The sequence below is a fragment of the Phoxinus phoxinus genome (assembly GCF_949152265.1).
Source record: "Phoxinus phoxinus genome assembly, chromosome: 4".
Classification (NCBI taxonomy): Eukaryota; Metazoa; Chordata; class Actinopteri; order Cypriniformes; family Leuciscidae; genus Phoxinus; species Phoxinus phoxinus.
This window is the reverse complement of record NC_136879.1, coordinates 35,151,337-35,171,964: the sequence shown is the minus strand read 5'-3', so window position 1 is coordinate 35,171,964 and position 20,628 is coordinate 35,151,337. Positions and strand designations below refer to the sequence as shown.

At 36.3% G+C, this 20,628-nt stretch overlaps 1 protein-coding gene across 1 annotated transcript in view; it reads left to right on the top strand.

The window, feature by feature from the left end:
• Positions 1–20,628, top strand: part of gbe1b (glucan (1,4-alpha-), branching enzyme 1b) — a 140,347-nt gene that overhangs the window by 65,697 nt on the left and 54,022 nt on the right. Inside the window, exons 11-12 of the mRNA XM_079609304.1 lie at positions 6,242–6,352; positions 9,092–9,263. Of these exons, the coding sequence (XP_079465430.1) occupies positions 6,242–6,352; positions 9,092–9,263 (283 nt within the window). The remainder of the gene's footprint in view (positions 1–6,241; positions 6,353–9,091; positions 9,264–20,628) is intronic.

Sequence of the window (20,628 nt, the reverse complement as noted above, 5' to 3'; positions counted from 1 at the left end):
TGTAATGTTATGTGCCTCGAGTCTGAGACATGAAGTAATTTAATGCCGTTTCTCGTGACACCTTGCAGACTCTGCTCTGGCTGTGTTTTGGAGGAAGCGTAACTTTTTGAGAAGCTCTGAATGGAGGGTGGGATCTTATGCTTTCAAAGCTAGCTCGCTATTGCTAGCATCTCCGAAATTGCCCACCCTAGCTTTAATAGCATTCTTTCTGGTTGTGTGGAAAAACCATCACAGAAGTCATTCGGATGCCTTTATGCAGATGTGACCCAGATTTGCATCGCTCACAATGCTGTGACTTATATGTTCAATGCCTGTGAGTGGGTTTTTATGTTGCTATGCAATTGTGCATTACATCAAATCATTTCTTTTCCTCTCTGTGTCAATAAGACGGGGTCATGAGAGAGTTCTCACCCAAAAGAGAGACTGATAGAATCTAGAATCAGACAGAAATTAAACTGTCAGATGATAATTGTGGGGAAGCTGTGTGGTATGTAATGCCAGGAGATAAACAGAGAAAAACCGTTTCCCATTTGGCCCTCTGAACCTCAAAATCATTAGGGGTTGCATTGCTCAGTGTGCTCCATTTTGGGACTCGTCCTTTCTCATTTGGTTAATGGCACTCCACTCATTGACTTTTTTTTTAGGGCAGACTATTAAATGCTTTAAAAGGAAACAATTAATATTTCTCCCTAAAGTTTCATAATAAGGTTTTTTTTCTTCCATCTGAGACATTCTCTATTTTTTTCTCACATATGATAAATTACATACTGTATGTAATACTGTATATTCATCATCGAAGGGACAATATGAATCAATGTTAGGATCAATCATAAAAAACAACAACAAGCCGGTTAATTGTCAAATCTTAATGAAATGTCAGTGGTGGTCATGGCCTTCACCTCACCAAAACACGCTTAAAACAAGACTGTCATGGCATGAACAATTAGAGGACATAACACAATTAAAAAGTTTCACAAACTGAATGCATGGGCACAAGTTTTTTTATTAAATACTGGTTATACAAAGTCAATATTGGGGTTTGTGGGTGTAATTGTAGGGAAATAAGATTGACGACACTCACATTGCATATGCGAGTAAGGAATAATTGACGACGGGCTGCTGAATTATTGGAAAAATAATGCACACCCGAGGTGGTAATGTTACACCTTGTTATACTTTGGATGTGCATTATTTTTTCAATGATTCAACAATTATTCCACTTATACTACGATTACCACACCTCAAAACATTGTTCAGATGATGCATATCAAGTCATTTGTCAGGTTTTTGTCCTTGAAATGTTCTTGTGTGCACTAACTTCTTACGCATCTCACCCCAAGCCTCCTTTGCTAATAGAGAGAGAGAGAGAGAGAGAGAGAGAGAGAGAGATATTAAGTGTGTGAATTTCTCGAGTCTGTCTTTGTCTTTCAACAGTGTTCAGCAGCAGCGTCTCTACTGAGAGCGAAACTGTACGTTTATCTGCTCCAAGAACAGCACTGTTGTTACCTCTCTATAAGAAATGTTGTGTCGCTTTTAAGTTCATAAACTATTTGACTGATAAAATCGTCAGTCGGCATGTTTCGTTATTTAATACAGATTTCTCTCTGACCTTTAACATTAATTGGCTGAATGGATTTCTTTTTAATGATTATTATTATTATTATTATTAATAATAAAGCATTATTATCATTGGATGATGCTACGGCAGCCATACTGTGCCAGAACGCCCACCACACACCAGCGTATTGCTGTAGAGGAGACGAAGTGATGAAGCCAGTCAGTATTAAATGGGTATTATTAGGAGGCCATGATGATGCACAGAGGCCCTTACTCTTTTTCGAAGAACATCCTGTGATTTTTAATGACCATAGAGTCAGGACCTCGGTTTAACGTCTCATCCGATGGACTGTGCTTGTTACAGTATCGTGTCCCCATCTATATACTGGGCCGTTAGTGAGCACCCCCTACTGGCCTCACTAACACCTTCCAGCAGCAAACTAGTTTATATATATTTATATATAGTATGGCTGCTGGCTTCTTTTCCTGTAACCTGCAATCGACATAACAACAGTTATACAACAACCTGCAATTTCCTTGTTTAAATATAAGTTGTTTTGAAGGTGTCACATGCTGTGATTCAAAGGTTTCCCTAACAGACATTTTCCTCTCAGAACAAACCCCGAGCGATAAATAAAGAGATGGCTGAAGATGAAGAGCGATGTCTTTCAGTTCTGGTTTCAGCCGAGTCTTCATTGCAGCGGTAGTGACAGTTACAACACCCCTGCCTTTTTTGTCTCTCCATTGATTGTTTGGCTGTGGGCTAATATAAAGGTTTTCCTGCGAGTCAGTCAGCTGTCAGGCTCAATCTCACCCAGCACATGACTGCCTGTCACTCTCATGGGCTTCCCTCGCTGCTGTCAGTCAGACAGTGTGTGTGTGAGAGAGAGGTAAACACACACAACATGAGCAGATCACCACGAGCGATGTGAGGAATACAGAAAAGTATATCCTTCCTCCTTATTTGCTGCTGAAAAGTTGCTGATGTGTGGAACTTGAGATGTTGTTGTCAGGAAAACCACAGACAACACTGTTTTTACTGTAACGGATTTTTCTCTGTCGGATGGTGCTTTGGGATTATTACCCATATGGAAAAAGAAGTACACTTCTACATATTTGTGAAGAGCACTTAGTACAGAAATAATATTTATTAAAAGAATACACTTAAGTGTGAACTGAATGTAATGTTTTCAGACAAATACTGTAATTGCATGTTGATTGCAATTCAATGATTGAAAATGTATATAAGCTGAACTTCAGTAAATCGTAATATGTAATTTTAATAACTTCTGTTGACTTTGAAATATGGTTATGTGTACTGCTCAATGTACAGACAAACATTCATGGCAAACTAAAATATACTTTAATGTCTATTGAAATGTGTTTGAAATTTTAAAAATTACACATTCGTGATGATGAAGTTCCAATTTAGTACATAAAAAAAAATATTAACTTTAAATGTAATGTCAAATAACACACAACAGTTAAAATTATAATCAAGAACTTAACATGTATGTTAGTCAACACATCAAAACAAGCGCACTTCTTAAAAGCACTACAAATTATTATTAATACATGTACAACTTTTAATTTGGTTGCATTATTACATAAAGTGCATTGTTTAACACAGTGACTCTTTAAAGGAGAACTCCGGTCAATTTTAACATTGAGCTCAATTTTTAGTAAATTTGGAGTGCTGTCAATACAGAGAACAACGACAAAAATCGGTGTTGCCTACACCGTGTTATCCTATTTTTAAAATTTACACCCTATTGACTTGAATGGGGCAAGTTTTAAACTTATACAGTTCTTAGTCTTATCATCCTTGATGTGTCATTACAAGTGCCCAGCCATGTTGAGTGATTCCTTCAGAGTGAACACGAGTGAATCTGACTGCAGTAGATGTGAAAGATATGAATAAAAATGATGTTATATCAGCCAGCGCAAATACCTGTATTTAGATCCTGTTTTCGGTGGAAGTCCAAAGTAGTCGATTGTCGAGTTCACGCGCGTGATCATAGTAACTAAACCTATGCGCGTGAACTCGACAATCGACTACTTTGGACTTCGACCGAAAACAGGAACTAAATACAGGTATTTGCGCTGGCTGATATAACATAATTTTTATTCATATCTTTCACATCTACTGCAGTCAGATTCACTCGTGTTCACTCTTAAGGAATCACTCAACATGGCTGGGCACTTGTATGACACATCAAATATGTTAAGAGGATAAAAGCAGGTTTAAAACTTGCCCCATTCAAGTCAATAGGGTGCAAATTTTAAAAATAGGATAACACCGTGTAGGCAACACCGATTTTTGTCGTTGTTCTCTGTATTGACAGCACTCCAAATTTACTAAAAATTGATCTCAATGTTAAAATTGACCGGAGTTCTCCTTTAAGTGCACTTAATATTATTTATTTCAATAATATTATTTTATCTGCAAGCTTTAAAAAAAAAATCATTTTAAGATTTGAAGTGCACTATAGTGCACATTCAATACAATTAAGCCCACTTTTTTTCACAAGGGTAGACTGTTTGCTCTTAAAGGTGGGCGTTTGAACCGGCATCCCTTTTTCACAAATAAAGAGTTGCATTCATGACAGGTTTTCAAATTCGTGTTGGATACACTGTCATTGAGTTTTTCCGTCTTCCCACAAGCTAAACATCTTTGTTCTGTTCCAGTGAAATCTTCTCGCTGTAAGATGTGCGGACCGTCACAGGGCTAAGGGTGAAAAGTAGAGTTGGAATACATTTGAGTGCGAGTTGGATAATGAATTGTGGTGAGAAAAGTCTCAGGTTTAGGAGCAGAGGATGTTGACTCTTTCCATTCATAGGGTGACAGAGATGTGATGTGACAGATGCCACTATAATGACTTCCTCACTGCATTAGCATACAGCTTTCCCTTTATCTCACCATGTGATGGTGCACTGTAGATGTGGTTTGTGCAGCAGCAGCAGCTGAGTGTTGATTGAATGTTATCATCACATGGATTACTTTTTTTTGGGATGGACCTTAAAGGGGTGGTATAATATCCTTTTCACAAGATGTAAAATAAGTCTTTGTCCCCAGAGTGTGTATGTGAAGTTTTAGCTCAAAATACCCCACAGATATTTTTATATTGTATTTTAAAATGGTCACTGTTTGGTGAGCAAAAAACGCACCGTTTTTGTGTCTGTCCCTTTAAATGCAAATGAGCTGCTGCTCCCGGCACAGGGGGCGGAGCTTCAACAGATTGTGTCCTTTTACCTCACACAGACATGCACTGGAAATGTTAATGTTTATGTTCAAACCGGAGTCAGACAATAATGGAGAGACTCAAGAAGTAGTGACAACATTTAGAATGCACCAGGACATTTCTGAATGGTTAGTTGATGACTTTAGGTTGCTTATGTGTAGTTATCTTCTAGTCATTAGTTAGCATATTCTGTCATGATAATCTATAAATCGTGTTCCCAGAGGAGGGGTTATGTAAATTTTAGGGTTGGTGATGTCACTTACCTGGGAGAAATGTCGTGTAGTCCATACCAGTTTGTTGTAGTCCTTAAAAAGCGATTTCTTTAAAATAAAATATCTCCCTTTGCTTTTAACTTTGAAAAAGTATATTGAAATATGTATATAATATTCAGGAAATACATTTAGGAAAATGTATAATATTTACGTAACATGCAAATTTATAATTTTTTATGAAATATTTCAATGTTATAACTTATTACCAATTAGTATGTTTAGTATGTAAATAATATTCAGGGGATTAAAATAGGAACATTTATATTATTGAAATTTAAAATTAATACAAATGATAAAAACATTAGCAATTTTTTCAAATAATTTATTAAGAATTAGTATATTAAAATATGTAAATAATATTCATGGAATAAATGAAGGAAAATGTATAATATTACATTTATTTACACATTTCTTTATTACTTTTATTATTTATTATTATTTAATAATTTATTAAGCCAGCAAATATGCAAATAATATTCAGGTACTGTATTTAAATGAAGGTGAGGTGTTTAGATCAGGTTTGTTCTGAAGAGCTGCTACGAACCCTCTTACTCATATAATGTAGGATGTAAATTGAATATGCGCATATTGAAATTGCATAAATGAGTGCTACGGCTGAGGGAAAGATTCTCAGTGACTTCAATTTCAGGTCTAGCCTTTTTGTCCTAGCATTGTTTTGGTTATTCTACATGGCTACACATTGGAAAAAGTAGTAACTGGGAAAAGCTACTGTGCCCTGAAAACAACTGAGCTCTTGTCCAGCAACTGAAAACTGAAGTTACCGAAGCCACGTTGCTACCTTTAGTTGGTTACGGACATTTTCTCTGAAATGGCAAGGGAGGCAGTGAATCCTCAGAAAATTGAGATGAGAAAAAAAAATCAATATTGCTCAAAATAAAATAAACAAGAACTTCATCGCCCTAATCTCTTTCACAATCTCACTGTAGAGTGCATTACTGTGGTATGATGGATTCATATACTGTAGAAATGGCGCCCAGGCTGCCAGATAAAAATGAAATCCAGCTTTTGGCTAGACCAGCAAGACCGACGGACGTGGAGATGTTTAGGTCGAATCACTGAACAATTGGAGTACTGTGAGATAATTGTTTCTCCTTCTCTCCGATCACTTGTTTTCCATTTATTTATTTATTCTTTCTCTTACATTCTCAGATCCTTAAGGAATTCAAAGACGAAGATTGGAACATGGGAAACATTGTGTTCACGATGACCAACAGGCGATACGGCGAGAAATGCATCGCTTACGCCGAAAGCCACGACCAGGTACTTCCGCCCCGGATACTTTAAGTTCTCCAGCGTGGACTAAAGGAAATGTAATCAATGTGTCATTGGGAATGGAAATTGGTGTCAAGACAGGTTGTAGTCCTCTAGGGACTAGGGTGAAATGAGAAATTAACACATCCGTCCTGTTTGTACGCATTCTAACGCCACGACTAGATGTGATTGTTGTTGTTTTTCTCCTGCCTTCTTTTGTTCTCTTTGTTTTTCCTCTGTGTTCTGTTTCCAAGGTCTGGGAATAACGATTTGTGCTACTCAATATGAGACACTTGAGTGAGTCTGAGTTGAAACGTGCTAAAACTAGTAAAACTTTACTTTGACACTTCTTCAATAGACTGACTGTTTAGCATTGCAATAAAGTTTCCATTGAATGGGCAGATGTGCGAAAGGATGTCTTAAAATATTAACGGATGTTGGGACCTTGCACTGTAAACCTGAATAAGTTGGCAAAACTCAAAACATTTAAGGCAATCGATTGCCTACATTTTTAAGTTATGAAATTTAAAGTTTAAGTAAGCAGAACTAGCTTTTATTTTGTACTTATACATTTTAATTGTTCTTAACTTGAAATGTTTGAGTACACTAATTCATACAATTAACTTAAAACTTTCATGTATTCTTAATGTGAACACTTTTATTAGTATAAACTTAGCTAGCTTTAACAAGCTAATCTGCTAACATACTAATTTGTTAACATATTAGCAATAGTATGTTATAGAATCACTTGCTATATGAGTGCAACAATATAAAGGTATTATTTGCTCTCAAATCAAGCTGCATGCACCACTTTAGTAACTATCCTAAAACCAACATTAACAGAAATTCTCCTAAATTAGCATAACAAAACATTAATCAATACTAAATCTCCCACTTAATATTAATCTTGCACAAAAAAAAACAAATAAATAGACAAATAGACATCCCAGCCGTTTCAGTTAAACTTAAGTTTGTCTAAATTAAAACCGTTCAGTTTACTTAAAATATATCAGTTCTGTGAACTCGAAAGAAAAAGAAAGTGCTAAATACTCATAAAAGTTAATTTGACTGAACTAATTAGTTTAAGTTTGTCCTACTCAAACCAATTATTTAAATAATCAAATTAATTATTTTGAGCGTTAGGGTTTACAGTGTGGCCTAGCGGTTGTAACTTATGGAGCTGTGGTGCTTATGTATGTGATGGTGGTTCAAATACAAAACATTTATTGATCTAGTTTGTCCCTCTTAACGGATTCATTTCGTCCCGTTTCTCACTCCAATCTAAAAAAAGTGACAAAAATGTCTGGTATTTAAAGAAATTATTTTAGCATGACAAGCTTAGTGGTGTTTAAGGCAAACATCACTATTGCGATGGCTCATACTTTGGTTAGTTCACCCAAAAAAATGTATTCTGTCATTAATTACCCACCCTCATGTTGTTCCAAACCCATAAGACTTTTGTTCATCTTCGAAACACAACTCAAGATCTTTTTGATGAAATCTGAGAGCTTTCTCTCCCACCATTGACGGCTACGCAACTACCATTTTGACGCTTTATAAAATTCTTAAAGAGATTGTAAAACTAACCCATATGAATTGAGTGGTTTAGTCCAAATCTTCTGAAGAGACATGATCGCTTTATATGATGAACAGATTGAATTTAGTCTTTTATTCATATATAGACATTGATCAGTGAACATAAACAGAAGCTCAACCGAACCTGCTTGATGCGCGAGATTGAACCTCATTGGTTCTTACAGAAGCTCAAACGTGCTGCGTAACACGAGAATGGACCTCATTGGTTCTTACAGAAGCTCAAACGTGCTGCGTAACACGAGAATGGACCTCATTGGTTCTTACAGAAGCTCAAACGTGCTGCGTAACATGAGAATGAACCTCATTGGTTCTTACAGAAGCTCAAACGTGCTGCGTAACATGAGAATGAACCTCATTGGTTCTTACAGAAGCTCAAACGTGCTGCGTAACATGAGAATGAACCTCATTGGTTCTTACAGAAGCTCAAACGTGCTGTGTAACATGAGAATGAACCTCATTGGTTCTTACAGAAGCTCAAATGTGCTGCGTAGCACGAGAATGAACCTCATTGGTTCTTACAGAAGCTCAAATGTGCTGCGTAGCACGAGAATGAACCTCATTGGTTCTTACAGAAGCTCAAAGTGCTACGTAACACGAGAATGAACCTCATTGGTTCATGCTTGAGCTTCCGTTTACCACAGCTGATGTGTGAATTGATGAATGTTTACATGTAATTAAAGCCTACATTCAGTCTGTTCATCATGTAAAGCAATCGAGTCTTCAGAATATTTGGACTAAACCGCTCAATTCATATGGATAAGTTTTATGATCTCTTCTTTATGAACTTTTTAAAGGGTCAAAATGTTGCTCCGATTTCATCAAAAAGATCTTTATTTGTTTTTCGACGATGAACTAAAGTCTTACTGGTTTGAGTAATTAATGACAGAGTTTGAATTTTTGGGTGAACTAATACTGTTTTTACCATCAATGCTAATTATCGTCAATGCCAGTTTTGCATCATTGCAATCAGATCAGTATTCAGCCTTGCTTTTTATGGTCCCACATGCTGTTTCTTAGTACAAGACAAATAGTTGCTGTTCCCCATTCTCCCCCAATAACAAGAGCAACCAATCAAAAGCTATTCATCAACCTGCAAACAATTCACCTAATGTGGTGTTCGTGCTCATATTGTTGATCTGCCTGTTCTGCCAGGCCCTGGTGGGAGACAAAACCCTGGCCTTCTGGCTGATGGACAAGGATATGTACACCAACATGAGTGCTTTGATTCCAATGAACTCCGTTATTGATCGGGGGATCCAGCTCCACAAGATGATCCGGCTGCTTACCCACAGCCTGGGAGGGGAGGGCTACCTGAACTTCATGGGTGAGTCCTTGCAGATGCATTCATTTTTGAATAAAACTAGTATTTGGATTTCGTGTGCAATATGTTGGTGCATTATCTTTGCAACAATGTAACAACAAAAAAACAAGTGATAAGAAAACCACCAAAAAATGTCCTTTGATAATATTAGTCAAGGTTTCTCGCACCAAAAACAGACATAATTTAGTTACCGTAATTAGATTACTTTTCCAACTCTCTCTTTGATCTTTAGAATTAAAAGGCTGTTTTTTGTTTTGTTTGTTTGTTTTCATTTCTTTTTGTTTTCATTTCTTTTGTTTTCATTTATTTTATATTCTGTGTTTTTGTAACATTTATTAGATATGTTTGATCAACTATTGTCTAACATAAAATTAACACATTTTTGAACAAATTGTGATTTTAGCCTGTCCCACCTAAGAGATCTTGACCTTCTTGATTGTATCCAACAATTACAATAATACAGCATAATTTCACATGATCTATTATAATATAAGTTTATCAATTACTACAAACTATTATTTGAACCCAACAATGCTAGTCCCTAATTTTGGCAAAATATGCAAGCCTGTTAAAGTTTTTTTTTTTTTTTTTTTTTTTTTTACACACATGCCTTCAAGTCTAAAACCTGCATGATGTTTACATAGTACATTTTGTATGTGTTTTCGTTGTCGTGAACCATTGGCTTGACGCGTCAACATTGGATAATTACAGCTGTCTGTAATATTTTTGAAGTAGTCATTATTGCTGTAAGTGTTTGACCGTCATCAGCACAAACAGTGTACTAGCCCCACCTGCTGACCAGGTGTTGATGCTGTACCACCCATATTACTGTACGAGTCTACAATGAACCGGTTCAGATTAAAAGAGACAGACTTTTTCCCCAGCCAAGGCTATATTCATATAACACACACACACACACACATAACCCAAACCCCACAGATTACCTCGTGTTTGTGAGCATATGGGCAGATTCATCCATGATGCACACTTGAGGTCTGTTATTGTTTACTGCTGTTCTTGTTCTGCCAATACCACTAACAGTAATGACAGCTACAGATGTGGACTGCCTGATGTGGACACTTTCTACTCTTCACTTGTAGTATATCTGTTAAAAGCTTTTGTCTACCGAGTGAAAATCCTCTCCTAATGGTGTTGTGCCCCAGCTGAATATATATTTTTCAGTCGGTTAAGCCTCTAACAGCCCAAAGGGCTAGAAGAATGTGAAATGTAGAGACATCAGGTATGTTTGCTTGCAAGTTTGCTTGGTTTAGCTCTAAAAGATTGTGAAGTGCAGACATCATAATAAGAGACTTTTTTATTATGTCACAAATATATATATATATATATATATATTAGGGCTGTCAAATGATTAAAATATTTAATCGCGATTAATCGCATTAATGTCATAGTTAACTTGCAATTAATCGCACATTTTTATCTATTTTAAATGTCTCTTGATTTCTTTTTGTCCCATTATTTTTTTCTCATTTTAATGCTCTTATCAACATGGAAAAGTGGATCAGCTTGCTTTGTGCGAAATGTTTTTTATTGAAAACAACATTGGCATATACTGTGTTCAATTTCACACTAACATTCTCACTTGGAGCAAATAATCTCTCACACAATGTAACTCTGTCCATCAATAAAAGGGTGAAAGAAATACTGACGAGGTGACGTTACTGATATTGACGAGTGGGCGTAGAAACGCATCAGCTGTGTGTGTGCTTGACCATTTCAGACTGGACGTGCTGAGATGATAGCTCAGTTCACAACGACAAAACACACAAATCACTTTGATCTTGTCAATTTAACCATTTGGCAACTTTTTAAAAGTAAACTTTCCATTCAGAATCTTATTGGCATCCATTTCGGCGTCTTGCGCTCATCATTCATCCACTCAAAACGTAACGTTAAAGCGGGTCGCTCACCGGACGAGAAGCGCAGCGCCGCGTCGCACAGCGTCTCGTATTTAAAATTCAAACACATTGTTTGAATTTTGTGCAGACGGTGTACAAAAACTGGCGGTGCCATTCGGCGTTTTTATTGCTGGCCATAAACTGAGAAAGTGCGCGTCCGATGTGCGATACGAGTTGTCCTAGACGCGGCGCTTCTCGTCCACTCTTTGGTCGGTTTGCAAGCCCAAGCAAGTGTGTGCGGCGTGCCTGTTGTTTTGTTTCTGGTCTAGCTAGATCCGGTGTGGTGTTGTAGTTTTAATAACGTTAATAGTTGTTGCAAAAGCATGTGAAAAAAACAACAAAGTTTGCTAGGCGTTAATCTCGCGATAAAAAAATTGACGCCGTTAAAATGGGTTTGCGTTAACGCCGTTAATAACGAATTTAACGGACAGCCCTAATTTATATATATATATATATATATATATATACGTATATATTTTATATTTATTTTAATTACATTTGTATTATATTTTAATTAAATAAATTGTATTAAAGTCCAGGATGTGAAACAGTGAGATGTAAAAGTGAATGCCCTCTAAAGAGGACAGAATTTGCTGGGTCTCAGGATCATTAAATGTCTCTAGACTTGAATTATTCCTCCCAATTAAACTTTTAGTACAACAGGGATTAAGTACTACGCATTATCCAAGTTTAGACATGCTTATTCCTAAAATAAATTACAAAATGTCCCACAAAATAATTAAAATCTTCAAATTAATAATCAAATGGGAATTTTAGGTTTTTGCCTAATTAATTGCTTAGTTAAAAAAAAAGTTGACTTAAAGTCCCTTAAAGTTGACTTTTCATTGTCCATATAAAATGAAGGTAACCAATAAGCCAAAGCAAGCGAGAAGACAAAAAATGGTAAATACAGGACGATGTGTCATGTCAATGGATCAATGACTGTGAAGTCATTTAGCCAGTGCAAAGCAAGAACAAATTGTTTGAGCAAGCAAATCAATTTGAGCTATACCCTCAACTCTGCGAAGCCCATCTATTTACTCTCTAGTGGCAGAAGATGCACGCAAAGTAAAAGGCCACAAAGAAATGACGGCCATGTTTGCAATGCAGAAAGAAGACGAGTGCTGTGAGGCAGAGACTCGACATTATAACACACTCGCGAGACGGCAATGAAACGGCTCAGTGGTTTCATCATTAAATCAGCAGGTGGAGAGTGAGATGAATGTGCGCTTGACTTTCAGAGATGGAGAAAAACTTCTGGATCACCTTCAGAAGCACAGATTGATGTCTGACTGTGTTCAAACTGTGCTTTTGATCAGTCAAAACTGCTGAAGAATTTAGTGAGATTAACATTAAGATAAAACGGCATGCCAAAAATTTACTAATTAACTCTTTCCCCGCCAGCATTTTTGATCACTTTCACAAAAAGTTTCGTGGCCCCCAGAATATTTTGTTGTATGAATATCTGAACATGTCAAAGGAAAGAACAGAGCCTCTGCTTTTAAACAAAAAACCTGTTTTATTCTAGCTTAATATATTCTTTTTTTTGAGGAAAAAGCTGAGAAAATTGCATTATTGTCAAAAACTACATTTGATCAAAACTCGAGTAGATCGAGTCCATCAACACCGCTAATGCTTGCACAGTCCTATAGCTCGTTCTGCGTCGACTTTTAATTCGGTAACATTAGGCAGTTTTGATTTATATGCTCTTTAATGTTGATGATCGTGTTATTTTACATATGCATATGCTTGCCTATATCGCTTTTTTCTGTTTCTTTTTCACATGTCTTTTGATCAGGAGATTCAGGACACTTTCAGAAGATGCCTAATAGCGCCCCCTACCGTATAACAGTGAAAACACAGAAAGCCGTACATTTCTGTCATTGGCGAAATGCTGTCAATGGCGGGGAGAGAGTTGATCAAAACATTTAGTGAAAATATTGAGATCATATAAATTTAACGGGTTAGTTCACCCAAAAATTAAAACAATTCTTTCATTATTTACTCACCCTCATGTCATTCCAAACCCATAAGGTATTCGTTCATCTTCGGGACACAAATCTCAAATTCTTTATAATGAAATCTGAGAGTTTTCTGTCCCTCTATTGACAGCTATGCAACTACCACTTTCAAGCCCCAGAAAGATAGTAAAGACATCATTAAAGTAATCCATGTGACTCCATTGATTTAACTTCAATTTTATGAAACAACGTCAGTGCTTAAAAAAAACACATTATTTACAACTTTATTTGCAAAATATTAATGTCTCTTTTTTACTGCTTTCTGGGGCTTGAAAGTGGTAGTTGCGTAGCCTGTCAACGGAGTGACAGAAATCTCTCAGATTTCATTAAAAAGATTTTGAGATTATTAAATAAGGTTAAATTGGTCACATTTACCATTGTTCAGCAAATTTTCACAAACGAAATCAAGTCATTTCAATATTGATCCACCAGATCTGGAATTTTGCGTGAGATTTTCCTATTTAGATTCCGCAACGCGTCCAATTCAAGTTGGTCTCGCGGATTCATTGTGTTGACCAACTGAAAAGCTTCTTGGTTTGAAAGTGGCTTCTATGTGAGCTGTGCTTTGTACATCACTTTACTATTGAAAATAGACAATTCATGCAAAGTATCACAAAAAAAGTTCTCAAATTTGTGTAACCCAGTACAATAGTAATATATAGATCTAAGTTTTTTGCCACATACTTAATACATGTCCCCTGTTTCTCCAAGACAGATTTGGAACAGAGGAGAAAACATAAAAGCGACAGACAATGTGTTTAAACCTGAAATACTGAGCGAGAGAGATAAAGGAATGAGCGTAATTGACTGTGAGCTTACGGTGTAGTCATGAAGTCCAAAGTCATTTCCTAAACAAATAACTGTTGGCCTGTTTTGATAGTTGTCACGATAAAGGCTCCAGCAACTGTATTTCCATTATAGATTTATTTAACGTTAAGAGTCGACTTGCTTTGCTTTCAGCTCTAAATGTGTGTTATGTTTGTGTAAGATGGAAGGGGAGGATAAACTACTAAACTAATTGGTCTCTGAAAGCAGGGTTGCATGTGATTCAGCTATAGGTCATCAGGATTAATCCTGAATCACATTTTAAAAGGATCATCTCATCGAGCTCAGTGTTTGCGTATGCTAATGCCTGCGTGGTTTTCCAGACAACCTTGTTTCAAGGGCAGCTCTCGAATAGTGCTTTAAATTGAAAGACCAGCAGGCCTGAAGGACTGTCGTCTGTTTAGAATGTAAAAGGAAGTTGTCTCCTTTTCATAATAACTTGTCAGGTTCACCACAATATTTTTCTGTACTTAAATCCTACCACATCTAAACCTGAATATAAAGACCTTAGTAATTAGTCATGCACCGAAATCTGAAATTTATTTTTGGAGGGCCCGAAATCATTGACCAGAACGGTGGCGTTTTATTAGCACTTCTCCAAAGGCACGTTTGACTGTCAACATGGCTATAGCTTGACATTTGGGCCAAACCGAGCCTGTAAATTTGCTCCGTCACACTTTTAATTTTTTTTTAGCTTTTATAGCTCTTTTAATGTGTCGTGACAAATCGCTGTAGCGGCTCAGTTCAAGCGGCAGGTGAACTAGCCGTTTCCGTCCAATGTTTTTTTTTTTTTATGCGATATTCCAAAATTCACATAAAAATAGGTGGATGGAAACAGCTAATGTCTATTTTATGCATCGAATGTGGATAAGCTACATAAACGTCTGCTGTGTGAATGCGAGGGCTGGGTCGTAGAGCCCTGCACTGGCCGAAAACTCCAGCCCTAACCCGGCCCTGGCCCGACAACGCCTGCAATTTTTCAGTCCGAACCCGACCCGAGACCAACATCAATATCACTTTAAGCGCTCTCTGATGCACGCTGTCTCTACACTAAAACACAGTCGACGACATAGATTTCTTCGAATTGAATCAATCTTTATTTTGATGAACCGCAATCTTTTGGTCTATGCTGTTTAACAAAACTTCACCAAACATCATTTGTAGCATGTCTACCATCCAGTACATCGCCATAAGCTTTAGTGCTTGTTTCTTCTGATATGAATCACGTCTCATGTAATCACTCAATCTGTCCCAGCGAGCAATAGCCGTCACTTCACAGTTTAGGTCAACTATAGACCCGATATAGTCTGGCTATAAGTTACTTCTAGACAAAATAACCTTGAATTTGATTACATGTCATTTTTGCCAAAATAACTTGCGAGATGTATGATATTCCATCATGTAAGCAAAGCCAACAGAGATTACAAGGTGTTTGGTTTCATTTCTTTGGCGTGTTCTATGCGTAGCCTTTGCGTTGATGACTAGTCTATTCTTGGGCTATGTTAAGACTTCTATTAAATTTGAACAGACATCCCAAATTTTGCCTTGTTTTAGCGTAGACGTCTGCGCTGTGTTTGGACGACTATTAGACGTCTTTTAAACGCAAAATTGCTTGCTGGGGTGTTTCAACCGTGGAAAGACGGCAATAAATCAGCTTGTAAACAATGTCACGTATCACGTTACTTTTACCTCAGGAAAGATGTTCAATGACCATAATAAATATATGATAAATATATGCACTATATAACATATATATATTTTACAGCAATGTCTTCCTTAATTGTGTTTTTGGATGAATTTGCTATAAAAACAACTTAGTAGGGGTGTAACAATATATCGTGCCACAATATATCGCAATACAAAAATGCAACAATACGTATCGTGGATAGTGACAATATGTATCGTGGATAGTTCACCCAAAATAGAAATTACTGTATAAGAAAAAAATCATGTTTTCAGAGTTTTAGTGTCAGTACTACATTAAACTACTATATAATGTTGATTATAATGTATAATAATGCAATGGTCAGCTTCAGAATCATGAATATTTTTATTCTGGTGTCACCATTGTCTTTGAATTACAAGCACCAAGTCCAAACCTGTTCATTTAAACCCACAATGTAATATCAAAGTTAGCATTTTAATCAACAGTACATTTTTTGTTAACCTTTTATCATATGTCTTGGGAGTATCGCAATAATATCGTATCGTGAGTTCAGTATCGTGATATATATCGAATCGTGAAATGAAGGTATCGTTACACCCCTACAACTTAGTATTACAAAACTATGTCATTAAAATGTTTAAACAACTTTATGTGCAATTTAAATAGTTTACATACACATTTTTAGTACATACATTTGCTTTATGATTAATGAATGAATTGATTATTACATTAAAAATGCCGGTTACGGTTTTTGGCTAAAATAATGATTTTGGTTTCCGTGCAGGTAAAAAAAAATATTTTGCTGCATCACTAACTTTTTTTTTTTTTATACTGTTTCTAAATCCGACCACAACTAAACCTGAATATGAAGAGCTTAATATAGTGTATGAAGGAATTGGGACTGGGAAATGTTGCAAGCTGAATTTGAACTTGTGATGCTGAATTATTATGTAAGCACACGTCACCGTCTGTTTCTATTAAATCAGCTCTGAATTGAGCAGCTGTATAACTTTGACCACAGGGTGTGTGTTTTTTTTTTTCTTTCTTTCTTTTCCCCCAGCTCTGTATCCAACTTTTAATCAAACGCTGACTTTGAAGCACTTCACCATGACGAAGCAAACACTAAGCTTTGACTACACATTCTGCTTCATTTCTAACTGTATTACACACTCTTTTCCCTGGCATTGAATTTCTCTGTGTGTGTCAATTGGGAACCTCAGCTGCCAGCGTGAGGCCTGAGCCTCCGGCTCTGACGGGCTTGTGGCTTCAAGGTATCAGATGCTTTGAAGGGCCGCTGTTCACGTCTGACACCCTTTAAATGAACTAATGTCACTTTCGTGTCTATGGCTCAAGATTTGTTTTTCTTACTGCAAATCTGCAAAATGCTCTGTCATGCACGTTTGAGTTCAGGAAATTCTGGACCTGGCGGCTAAAAGAAAATATCCTAGTCATGAGTCTCGGATGAGTGTTAAATGGGTGAATCTTACAAAGAAATGCTCAAGTAATTTTTCTTCCTCACAGTAAAAAAAATAGCACTACCATTCAAAAGTTTGGGGTCAATTATTATTATTTTTATTTTTTTACATTTTAATTTAAGGACACAATAAATTAATCAAAAGTGACAGTAAAGACATTTATAATGTTACAAAATATTTCCAATAAATGCCGTTCTTTTTAACTTTGTATTCATCAAAGAACCCTGAAAGAATTTATTAAAGTTTCCACGCAAATATGAAGCAGCACTGTTTTCAACATTGATAAAATAAGAAATGTTAAATCGTCATAGGCTGATTTCTTGAGGATCATGCGACACTAAAAACTGGAGTAATGATGTTGAAAATTCAGCTTTACATCACATAAATGATTTACATTTAAAAATATGTTCAGATAGAAAACAGTTATTTTCAATTATAATAATATTTCATAAAAATATTGTTTTTATGCTGTATTTTTGATCAAACAAATGCAGTCTTGGTGAGCATAAGATACTTAAAATATTCAATTGAATTGTAAATGGAACATGTTATAATGTAAATGTACATTATAAAATGTTATAATGTAAATGTAAATTATAAAATATGTCGCAGTTACAAGATATAATAACATTATTTTTTTCTTTTGCTCAGACATGGAAAACGATCTCAGATTTTTTTTTATGTATAATTTAGAAAAAAATAAGGCCTATATTAAAAAAACAGGTTTATAGCGATGCTATTTTAAAAACAGTTATGCACATTTTACCATAAAAGTCCCATTACTAATGCAAAAAGTAAAACAAAAAAGTGTAATGCAATTAAGTAAAGAAAATCATGCTGTCCAGACTTAAAAAAAAAAATCATATACATTTTTTTTTTCACATGTAACATTCAAGCAAATATATCACTGTTATTTTATTTCATTACAGTAATAATAATGTTTTGTTTTGCATTATGGCTAGAGTTGGGGAAAGAGGTGTAATTGTGCTTAATTGGCATATGTGACAACACATAAAAGCTTAATGGCACTTAAAATGATGAATTATTTTTGAAATATGATCTTGACATGTTTTTGACAGATTTTGTGAGATTTACCCATCGTTAAGCGAAGGAACATCTGGCTACAATAATGAAGGATGTGGAATACACCACTCTTACACATCTGCTGTATGTTTCCTGTTGTGAAATGTGTTTATTAAACTCCAGATTTCTTGATGGACAAAAACAAATCCAAAACCTCAAATAAAGCCATGCAGCAAACAGACTGTATTCTTCAGATAAAGTTGACTTTCTGCTTTGTGAAGTTCGTGGAAGTTTGCAGACTGCCGTCAAACCAGCGTTCCTTTCTTTGGGGAGACTGGGAGAATACTTCACCTGCTGTGATTGTTATTGTTCTAATTCCCTGCTTATTTTCCCATCTCCATTTTTTCAGATTTAGAATCATGACTGTAGCCAGGGATTCGCCTGCATTTGTGATCATTAATACGGCTCTTGCTACACAGGACTCAGCAATGAGTTTATTTTTTCTTTCTCTCCTTCTCCTTTTACTGTTGGTCAGTGTCCTTTCTGTTACCTAAAACTATTTCGGTAGTTGAAGTACGGTTGAAAAAACAAACCAACTTTAAATTAGATGAAAAATAAACAATTCTAAATTAACAATTCTACGGAAACTCAAAAGGGACAAAAGGGACAAAAGGAGGGTGGGGGGGTCATATAACCCCGAATTTCCAACACTGATAATAAATCAGCATATTACTGTATAATGATTTCTGACCATGTGACACTGAAGACTGGAGTAATGATGCTGAACATTCTGCTTTGCATCACAGAAATAAATTACATTTTAAAGTATATTCAAATACAAACCCGTTATTTTAAATTGTAATAATATTTCACAATATTACAATATTTGTTTCTGTTTTTTTTGGTCAAATAAATGCAGGCTTGATAAGCGATAAAAGACTACTTTCAGAAACATAAAAGATAGTAATCTTTCCAAATATAGGTTTAATTATGACGCATGTAAGTTGCATGAATCCACCAAAATGGTTTAGAGCTTGCAAGATTGTTGAAGGGGTGATGAACTGAGTAATCAAATTTTCCTTGAGCTTTTGACATATAAGAGGTCATCATACAATAAGAATATACTGTAAGTTTCAGAACTGAAAATGTCCTTGTTAGTCCAATAAAAGCTTTTATTGACACCAGGCACAGCGAACGACAGGTTTTTCAAAGTGGGGATCTATGACGTCAAAGGGTATCAAACACCGCCTCCGCAGAAGAAGATTGACGCCCACTTCAACACCGCCGGTTTAGCCCCGCCCACCGATTCGCGCATTACGTGAAACTCATTATAATATGCGAAACTGTTATCCAATCATAGCAGTGGGCGTGTACTTCCAAGTCTTCAATGCGGCACGCCCATAAAAACCCAGCGTTTCAGGAGCTAGGCTCAAAACCAGGGTAGAAAATAGCCGATTACTTATTCATTTTGATGTTTTTAAATGTAAAAACCAAGCGAACGTCATAAGTTGACCTAAAAAAAAAAAAAGCCAGTTCATGACCCCTTTAATTAAACTGCTTTACATTTTGGGAACATATACATAATTCGATCAGTGAGGCCCGAACATCTCTAAGACATCCTCATTGTGGAGCCCTTCACAGTACGTGCACTTCCTCCCTGTTTGCTTATGCGTTGACACTTCTCTTACAGCTACGTCATTTATTTCATTAGAAAGCACTGTCACTCCTTGTCCGTTCCACCTCATCCAGGCATCCATTTTTATTTCCATCTTCTTGTCTCCTTCCTTCTTCCTCTGAATAAACAACTTACCTCATCACCATTGTTGTGCCTCTGTTCTCTTGCTTGTCAAAGCGCCTCCTCGGAATTCAATTACCCAACTGTTGTTTTATGATGTTGTCTTGTCAGCCGATGACGGATTCATTATCTCATCACTCCGCTTGACAAGACTGTCACAACGCTCTCTTTGCCTCTTATTCCACTGCTCACGCTCCGCTTGTAAATATATCGGCTGGCTCTCTTCTCTCCAGTCCTGTCTGTGATCTCCACTGCCATCCTCATCTCTGAGATCATCGTGCCCTCAGAGTCCAGGAATTCACACAGACCCTGCTGTTGTGATCCTGACAAAAACGCTGTTGTTTTAGTTGAAGGCCAGTTAACATCTCTGATATGACTAAATATTTATGCACACTGCGGCAGAATACGGTTGTCAGTTGCGTTTGTGTTGCTAAATACAGCTCTGATCACACACAGTTTTGGTTTAGGTTTATTTTTTTGCTGTCAGTCAGTAATGTTAGGACTGTCAAGCTCTCCCAGGTTATGAAAAAGGGCAGGGGGAAAAGAGTGAGACAAAACCCAATGTGTGTCAATCACAAACAACAGTGACTCAAATTTTGCTTAAAATATTTATAAACAAATATCACGCCACAAAATATTTATACATA